Source organism: Etheostoma spectabile, chromosome 5 (genome assembly GCF_008692095.1).
Source record: "Etheostoma spectabile isolate EspeVRDwgs_2016 chromosome 5, UIUC_Espe_1.0, whole genome shotgun sequence".
Lineage (NCBI taxonomy): Eukaryota > Metazoa > Chordata > Actinopteri > Perciformes > Percidae > Etheostoma > Etheostoma spectabile.
The window spans coordinates 26,256,512-26,266,608 of record NC_045737.1 but is presented as its reverse complement, the minus strand read 5'-3'; the positions used below and the strand labels follow the sequence as shown (position 1 = coordinate 26,266,608).

The 10,097-nt window shown below is 41.3% G+C and overlaps 1 protein-coding gene across 3 annotated transcripts in view; it reads right to left on the bottom strand.

Annotated features, from left to right (window-relative positions):
- The window catches only part of kiaa0825 (KIAA0825 ortholog), a 121,380-nt gene that overhangs the window by 69,940 nt on the left and 41,343 nt on the right, over positions 1-10,097 (bottom strand). For all 3 annotated transcript variants that reach the window (XM_032516561.1, XM_032516562.1, XM_032516563.1), the window contains exons 16-20: positions 8,016-8,195; positions 5,054-5,278; positions 4,654-4,961; positions 4,304-4,410; positions 1,752-1,896 (exon numbers count right to left, since the gene is read on the bottom strand). In XM_032516561.1, the coding sequence (XP_032372452.1) occupies positions 1,752-1,896; positions 4,304-4,410; positions 4,654-4,961; positions 5,054-5,278; positions 8,016-8,195 (965 nt within the window). The remainder of the gene's footprint in view (positions 1-1,751; positions 1,897-4,303; positions 4,411-4,653; positions 4,962-5,053; positions 5,279-8,015; positions 8,196-10,097) is intronic.

The window sequence follows — 10,097 nt, the reverse complement described above, 5'->3', positions numbered from 1 at the left end:
TGGTGTGAATTCACTATATTCCCATCCGTCAGCTTGACATGGCCTCTGATCCACCTATCCCACCGCCTCACCGCCAGCCCAGTCTGTCCCTGACCTTGGTGTTCTCGCCTCAACCTCGGGTGCAAAGAAATGCTCTAGCTGGTGGAGGGTAAGTCAGAGCCTACTTGGGAATCCCATTCACATTCTCTTAAATTGCTACGCAGAGTTATAGCTCTTCACGGATTCCATCAACAACAACATAATGTAAATGGTGCTTATGTTTGTGTTATTCCACGCTGCGTCCTAATAGAGTCTATAGGAGGACCATGTCTGTGAGGATCACATGAGAACCAACCAAGTGTAGCATCTAATCTATTACGACACCTATACCTTTATATGTTATGCTATGGTGAGCATTAAAAGCTCCTCCACTATTAGTGTCATTGATCAAGCATTCAAGGATTTTTCCCACTGTATTATTTTTTTCTTTTGGAATGCATTTAGTAATCCTTTAAAGAGAATTCATCTGTATGCTACTTACAGGATGTCTAGGGATAATCTTTATGTTTCTTATCAACACATTTCACCAGGAATGAAAAGGCCAAAACCAACAATTAATCCCACTAACAAGAATTATCTGCGTAGCCAAAGCCGGATATAGTTTATTCCTACACATAACAGTGAGCCACTGTTGCATTGGGTGACATACCCCTTTATTAAAATGAAAACGGGCATTGTAGTTTATATTGTAGTTTATTCCACATTCACATCTTGCTGCCATTACACTAGCTGAAAATGGTCCACAACAAAGACATGATTGACCCGTTCAAGTCATATTTGCTGTGTCAAGCTGTTTAAAAAAAGTATTCATCCTTTCCTAAAAATTTAAGTAAATATTCATCACACTTTTCAAAAAATATATATATCCTCAGGAGGAACCGGACAGGTTGGGGAAGTGGTAAAGTTCTGAGAAATGGAATAATGCACTGTTGATTTTCTTTAAATGTAATTTTATTGAAAGTAACAAAAATGCAGAATACTGCTAGCCTCATCCAATACTTAACAATCTTTCCCATTGTAGTAAGAATATACAGTAGTCCATAGTTCATGTGACGCAGTGTACAGTGTACAGTGTAGCATATGTTTGTGTCTTTGTAATATTCATTAGCAGGAGGGCTGTTTATTGGATATACGTAAATGTAGTGTACTGTAGGTGGAGGATGTGTCAGTGTGATTTTCACTAAAGAAGACATGCCGACAGGCCTGTCTGCCAAGGTGTTATGGAACCAGTCAAAACAACTTGAGTTTCTAAACTCAACAGTAATACTTTCTATGTACTTTTGACTTATTTTCCAGGAGTCACTTTAAAGCACATGTTTTTACCAACCAAGTACTTAAGGGAACATATCGCTAAAATCTCTATTTACTTAGAGAACTTCTACTTGTCATTCTGTTAAACTTTCTTCTCTTAAGTGAGTTTAGCTCAAATAACTTCTACTTGAGAAAGAAAAGAAGACAAAAGGAACCACTGCTCTTTCTCACTCAGAGAGTTCTATACTGAATGTGCTAACGACATGTGGCTCCCTCTCCTCTACATGTGGTAAGCGTATAACACAGGAAATCACTGTAGGTTTGCACCCTCGAGGTCACCTGAACAACAGAAGATCAGAACAAGCAGATTTCACACACACCCTCCGTCTCCCACTCCTGAACAGCCTGCGGCCTCAGGCCAGCAGCCACCTAATTGCTGGGGAGAGGGAGTGCTTCCCTACCTCATTGCCTTGGATGATGTGATAGATCTGCCTCAGGTAGTCACTGCCACCTGCTTTGTGGCAGACCTCCAGCAGCATCAGGCCTATTTTCTGCTCAGTCAGTTCAGCCGCAGCGACTCCGCTTTCCTTTCCTTGCTCAAATACACTGAGAGAGAAACAGAGATAGGAAAAGGAGGAGATGGAAGAGTAAACACAAAGACAGAATAAAACACAGAGTGGGGCAAAGAGAAAGGAGAGGAAAAAGAAAGAGGAAGAGTGTCAGCTTGTATCTCTATATCACCTCCGGCTGAGAAAGTATTTTCTACTTCAGCAAAGAATTTGGGGTAAAATTTGGAATTTGCTATACACAAGAAGATTACCTGAAACAGGACTCCTGAGTTTAATTATGCACTTTTTTAGTTTTTAGAGAAATAATTTACTACAGAGGGCAAAGGAACATAAAATGCAATACTTGGCAATGAAATCAATATCTCTTTGCTCCACTAAACTGAATACCAGTCCGGCCAAGGCTAACATGAGAAATGCAGACAAATTATTATTGAGGGTTAGATAACAAAATAATTCTCACTGTTGTCATTACCATTCATGAGATACATAGGGGAATTTTGACCGAAGGATGCCGGTGCACTAAAAGTGATTGGTGTGTGTGTTCCTAGGCATGTATGTGTGTGTGTGTGTGTAATTGTGTGTCAAGGTCCTCATGCATGTACAGTCCCCAGCACCTGGCAGACGCCTGCATCATTTTCCTGCCCTTCCTGTATGGATGGATATCACACTACCGTCCATCAAACCTTCTCCTTCACATACACTTCCTGTCATTGTTCTCTCTCTCTCACTCTCCCTCTCTCTTCCTCTCTCTTTTCCCCTTTGTAATTATAAGGTAGCAGAATCGGTGTCGCCTGTCAGCCAGCCATTGGCTGCTTGACATTGAGAGTGGCAAAGGAAGAGGAGTCCCCTCTCGTCCATGTACATCCCTTCATTCTTTTGCCTGGCGGCCCGGCGATGGTGTTGTCGGCGATGGTGGCTGTGCATCCGTGTCAGCACCTGCACTGTATCCTTTCCTGTCCATCACTGTGCAGGTGAAGCAGATGATTGGATTCAGTCAGCGGGGTGATTAATGAGGGCCCCTCCGGATTTGGGACAGCCTATCAATCATGTCATTAGGGCCAATGTGCCCTGAAAGAGGCAGACCTCCGCCAAGGAATAACTGCATTCATCTTCATCTGTGTATGCATCCCGTCAGCCCAGCCAGGGTCACCATGATGGAGAACAATAATCTTCTCCTCTACAAATTACTTTGCAAAGACAAGGTGGGTGGTGTGGGGAGGGGTGGTAGCAGTTGGGAAAGGAAGGAGGGAAAGTGGGATAAGGGAACAGAGGTGGGAGGGCTCGCAAGGGGCAAATGTTCTTTGTCAAAGGTTTTACTTTGAGTGTGTGTGTGTGTGTGTGTGTGTGTGTGTATGTGTGTGTGTGTGTGTGTGTGTGTGTGTGTGTGTGCATGTGTGCGATGCCAGTTGTTTTTGGAGTTATTACACCACTCTCTCTCTCTCTTTCTGACACTGTATTCTGATTGTTTACAAGCCAGGCGTCACTTCCCTGTGAAGGTTAGTTTAATGAATAGTAATGATCCCACTGAATGCCTCCGACAGGTGATACATAATCACTCTTCTTTCACTTTTCCACTCATCCCCCTCCCCACTGCTCCACCGCCATCTCTTCTTCTTTTTTTTTCCCTATCTCGTCCCCTGTTCCTGTCACTGAAACAGACAGCATTTCCTAGAACTGGCCATAATCTACTTAGTGTTTTATCATTTATTTAATTCTTCTTCTTTTTTAATTGTACATGTTGTGTTACGGCGCTGAATCACTTTTTTATGAGGATGGATGCATCCAGAGTTTGTTATGATGAAGTGAGCAAGAAGAGGCGCTGTTTCTGGGAACAAGCTACGAAACGGCGAGCCAAAGGTCACAGATCGGAACCAAAGTGAAAGCTGTTTTCCCATCACTCCAGCCTGCAGTCCACAGACTGAGACACCATGTCCATCATTTACCACAACAAACACATCTGTGATTCATTGATCTTACTCATGAAGCTTTTCAATGAAAAATGATCACAATGATACGATACATCAGAATTTGAATGCTCAATTTAAAAAAAAAAGCAAGTCTAAGCTGCATTCTTTTTCATTGTTTTATCCAGCATCTATAGTCAATGTCAAGTAGCTGAATACACCATCAGTCAGATTGAACCGCCTCCTTCATAAGACTATCAGCTCTCATCTTCCATCTTACTATTGATAAATCACTGAAATTATGTACTTGGAAATTCATTTCATAAAAAGCTGTTTTTACGATCAGAATGATTTGAATAAAATTATACCTCATTTTTTTGTTAAAGGTGCACACAAATAATCAATACTAATTGAGACTAACGATGGCTAACACATATATATAGCCTTTTTTCTGACCGCATGAAAACTGTAATATAGTAAACTACATCAATACTATTCTGACCTTAACCTCTCACTAAATCCCTGCAGTTGATCTCTCACCTGTCTGAGCAGAGCTTGCGTGCCTTCTGCAGCTGCATGTTTATCCACTTGGGTCTTTTTTCCTCCAGAGCCTGCAGCACTTTGTGCACTGTGGGTTTTGGAACACCCTGTCGGACAAACAGCAGACCATTAAGGTAAAGGAGTAAAAGTCAGACGATTTGTTGACACACATTAAATTCACCATCAATATGATAAAATGATGGTATCAGGGGTTTTAAACGTAAAGTACATAGTTTCAGCCACAACAGACAGGTAAAATGTGCTACCTTACTATCCATTGTAAACAAACTTCCTACTATTATTATTGATTGTATTGTTATTATTGTTATTACATTACCCTTAGCCCTTACCTTCTGTTGAATGCCCATGGCGGCCTGCAGGCACTCGGCCAGCAGGGAAAGGGGTTCCTTTGCCCCACGGTCCAGGGCCAGACCACTGATCTGTTCCAGTGTGTCTGGGTCCTCCAGGCCCTGGATCAGACAGCCTAACAGGGCCCAGAGTAACAGGCCCATTATGCGCAGCTGCCGGGCATGCTGGGAGAGGTACTTCTCTGCCACTTGGAAGAGGAATCGGATGGGGAGAGGCACGGATGCTACGGCCAAAGGCAGGTTTGTGAAAATGAAAGACAAGGCTTGAATAGTTGGCAATAATATGGCAGCTGCAAAGAGAAATAAATGTTTTTGTTATAGAAAACAACCCCTAAAATTTCTTATAGCTCACCTGAAAATGTGGCACCCAGTCTGTGCTTACTCTTAGTCTCCTTTCCCCGTGCTTCCAGAGGTGTGTAGTTCCATTCCTTGGGTATTTTAGCCAGGACACTCTCTGGTACATTCTGCCTGAACAAGACTCCACTGGGCTCCTCTGTGGCCTGCCAACCCATCGCCATGGAGACCAGGTGTATCAGGAGGCTGTTGGTAGCCTTGGTGACTATCGCCCGGACACAGCTGATCACTGCAGGTACAGCCCTTGTTGTGTCTGACAAAAATGGTAAATGACAGCATAAGGTAAAGAAGGGTGGCTGAAAGGATATCCAATTGAAGACTCAATACCTTTCCAATTGTATCTACCATTGATTGTTAGGACTGAATTTGAAAAAAATAAAAGCATTAAGCTGAGCTTTACATGAATAAGCACAAATTGTATGTCACCAATGTTGTGCTGTAAGAAGGAAAACCCAGATGACAGGACACAAAACCCCAGAATTAAAATGACTCACTTACAACTTTGGCATGGCAAATCTCTGCTCTACCAAGTAAACTAACTTCTGTGTGATGCAGTAGAGTTTTTGTCTATTCTACTATTATCTACTGCATTGCATTTTAGACATTTTTGAGACCACTATTTGACGGCTTGCCTAGTTGATTTACAGAATGATTAGAAATCAACTGGTAAAGAGAATGCTCTCCTGTTGAATTTAATAAGTCAACTTGATGCCGGCAGTATGGAAAACTCTGTTTCTAATTATTTTAAAAGTAGACATGCAGAACAAAGAAGTCTCTCAGTGCACAATAAAAAAATGAACTGCATGTAGGAACATGTAATACTATTCTATTAAAATACAGTTGAATCACTATACTAGGCCTTAAATCAGAAAAGGTTTGGACTTGTAAACTTGTCAAAGACCCGCAGACATGCCATATTATTGACATAGAAATAAAAGGTAGATGACATTTTATGAATGCTACCAAATTAGAGTGGGTTACATGCAATAGTCCACCTAATCATAGCCCTCAGTCTGTATCACAAATGACTCCACTTTTCAAACAATAGGAAAATACAGAGACATGAACAGCTTGCACATCAGCTTAGTGAGAAGGCATTCTGTTGAAATATCTACACTAAAAGCAAGTAATGTTAAAGTTAAATTCAGATGTTCTTGATCAAACCCAGGTGGCCAGACAGTGGAAATCTTACTACCTTCTCCAGGTGCACTATGTCTTCTGTCGCTCTGCCCTTTCATATCCCGCTCATATTGATAGCAGAGCAGCTACAGCATGAAGTTGTATGGCACCCATAAACTTCCTACAGCGTCGGCTGTAAAACCAAAGGCTACAACAGAGAGATATAGTGCTGTGACGGCGCTGGAAGTGCACTGATATCTCCAGGGACGCCTAACAAATGTGTGACCTCAGACCCATAGCAAAAGAGGAGAACGGAACAGAAAATGATATAGCTTTTGGAAGGAGAAGCACTTTGTGGCAGGTGAGACCTAGACCTATTTTTCAAAGTCACTTGCTTCTCAGACTTAATACTGCCTGCTACTGTATTGACTGCTGTATTGATTTGAAACAACCTGCTACAGTGTGATGAAACATCAGTGTAAGTGGAGAAATAGTGAAACTCTCAACATAATCTATGAAAGTTAACTCAGTGAACAGATTAAATAGAAATGGGGGCACTGGGGGTATCCTGTAACCAAAGTTATAACACAAAGATTTGGCACAGTCCAATAATTAAACTAATTACCCTGTGAGGATAAATGATGATTGGGTGACTTTGAGAATTTCTGTCTGGCTCACTCTCACTCTCTTTTTGTTCTTTCCCTCTGTTGACCCCTCCCTTGCTCTGTCTCCCTCCAAATACTCTTCTCCAATCACCCTAATTTATGCTACAATAAGTACCACTCACCCAGGATATCAAAATCACCACCAAAAAGGGCTCCATACTCCACAGGAGTTCTGATTAAGCGCTATATCAAAGCTTGTACCAAAGAGAGGCGGAAAGAAAGGAAGAGTTGGGGAGTAATTGCCGTCTCGGTAACAGCATATTAAAGTCATGCCTTAGCTCACGTGAAATGTCAACACTAGGCTGGCCCTTAAGAAAAAAGATAAGATATTATTTTGTGGTCAGATTTACTCTTGTATTTAGAAACATACAGTATCTAATACATTTTGAGAAAATATGGTTAAATCTCTCAATTAGTCACGTACATTCATTGTCTAAGCATGAAACTATCTCAATTTCTTGCGCGGTGATATACTTAATATGGGTGGGAATCATCAGACGCCTCTCGATATGATATCATCACGATACTTATGCCACAATACAATATTATTTCAAATGATGTTACCAAAAGTAAACTTTGTCAATATTTGTTTTATCTAAAAGAAACATTTCTCTGTTTGTTCATATCCCTTCAATTTTATTGCTGCAAAGTGGGATTGTCAAGCAAACAAACTGACCAACACATACATAATAAAAGATCAATACTGGGCGCCTGTGTATTGATACAGTATCGCCACAGAAAATATTGTGATACTATGCCGTATCGATTTTTCCCCCATCCCTACTATTTAACAATCTTTTTTTTTTCATTTTTAACAAGAAATGAGAATGACACAGACTGGTATTTTATCATTTCTTCATTTTGTATTAAAGAATAGATAAACAGTACAGTATCCTGCCTTATAAACCAAACAGCCCTAAGCTAATGAGCTATGAAACTACAAAATAAATAAATTATTAAAGTTGCTCTCCTGCATCAACAACTTTTTTTGTCCAAACTAATAATAATAAACTATATTATTTATAGCATTTAAGTGTTTAATTTCTATTAACATGAAACCAGCAGTGGATTTTAAAACACACAATGTAGTGTAGCACTGTACTATGACATACAATAGCAATGCAGCTTTTAGAGTTGGGTTAGTCTGTAACCTTTAGTAGTGATTTCTGAACTACAACATTATGTAGCAGCTGGTTTCTACTATACCTGCCAGTGTGTAGAGATGTTCCCATATGTGTGACCTTTCCAGGTACGGTTGAAGGCACTGAGTCAAGGCCTCGGGAGCGTTACTCAGACAACTGAAGAGGTTGAACAATGCGACTATGAAGTCATCTCCTGCCTTGGAGCTCTCGCTAGACATTTCTAAGCAGCTCTCTTGGCAAAAATCTGAGAAAAACAGAGTCAGGCTGAGTCAGTGAGACAGTTCTTTGCACAAAACAAATGAATGTGTGGGCAATCAAAATGTCAATGAATTTATGAAACCTTGATATTCATGAACACTTGAAACACACACACACACATACAAAGAACAGGATCCACATAGAGATGAAGACTCTTACTCGTATGCACACATACTCAGTTCGGGTGTGTAGGTAAGTGTAAATCTGACTGTTTCTTGAATTACGATTCAGAAAATATTAACCTTATGGAGCTAGGAAGTGAAAGATAGAAAACCCTATCCTACGAAACAGCATCTTGATTTTTTGGCACAAAAACACATTGGAAAATGTCAAGGCTGCCCAACCTGACACATGTTAACAGAAAGGGTGAACAAAAGGCATTGTGAAATAGAAGCGGAAGAAAAACCCACATCTGTGTTAGATGGAGAGAAAAAAACAGACCAGAAAAAAACAGAGAAAGGAACAGATTTCAAAGCCCCCACAGCACATGGAGACAGGAAGTGAAAAGGAAGAGGTTTTGACAGGGTGTCCTTGTGGGGTTTGCTGTCTGAGCACAGGGCTGAGGATGGAGGTACGTATGTGCGTGAGTAACCCATATGGATGTCTATATATGTGTTTTGTGCACTTACAAGTGTGTGAGTGTGCGTGTGTTAAGTTGACAGGGGTTGCTGAGGAAAGGCCCATTGCTCCAGAGGTGGCAGACATCCAGCGGCCTGTCATTCTGCTGTGTGGGAGATGACAGCTATTTGAATAGGAGAGTGTATGCAATGCAGCAGTCAATGAGGGGGCACAGTGATGGCGGGCAGCACGGCTTCCTTCTGACTAATGCTGGACTATTTTAAAATGACAGGGCTAAATTAGCTGCTGCATTACAGGGACACTAATATCAGCCACCTTAATAACAGGCAGATAGGAAGCACTGCCACCACTCAAAGGCTAGATGAGAACTGATATCCTCCATCTCCCTGTCTCTAAGTGTCCCTCTATGTAGCTTTCCTTTTCTTTCACAATAACACATCTAAAACATAGACTAAAAAGTGCTCAGCGAACCTGACCTACAATCCGTCCATTAGGCGGCATAATGTGGGTTACGCCTGCATCTTGTTCTCTCCCTGTCTGGTAATTGGTCCTTAAGGAGAAAGTGTTCTGGATATCACTGCGGCTGCTGTAATGGTCCAAGGAAACAGGGGTGACTAACATTCATTTCCACTTGGGGTGCTGGAGAGCATGGTAGGTTAACTAGGTGCCTTTTAAATAATGGTGCAGTAGATGACTTCAGAAAAACTGATGACAGTGAGCTGGCACATCTCTATGGAGTTTCCATTACTGCTGCAGCAAGCACTACTTCCAAAGGGTTTCTGTTTCTGTGTCCATTTCTCTGTTGCTTTTTCTATTTTGCTCTCACTCTCTTCCCTCCCTCTCTATTTCTAAGCTTATCCAACCTTGATACATAGCCAATACATACACCTGTTTATCTTCCGGACAACCAGTCACAAGGGCCCTCTCTGCAAACCTCTGTAATTGGAAGCAGACACGCTGATGATAATAAAAAGGCTTGAGTGTGAGTGTGTGTGTGTGTGTGTGTGTGTGTGTGTGTGTGTGTGTGTGTGTGCCAGTAGTGTAGCTTCTAAATTTAGGGGGAGTTGCGCAAAAGAAAAAACTGTTATTGTAAGTGTGGAGGAGGTGCTACCCCTCTCTGCTAATAGTTACATTTTCAAATTGTCAGACAATGGGTAGGCCATTTAGTTTGGTAGCTGTCTGGCAAGTTAGGTAGCTTTGATGAGGCAGATATACTGTATCTTAAAATGTGTCACAGAGCAACAGTTGAAAAATTGATGAAACAAAGTTAGTTATATTAGAAAGAAAAATGCACTGCAACTGTCCTAAT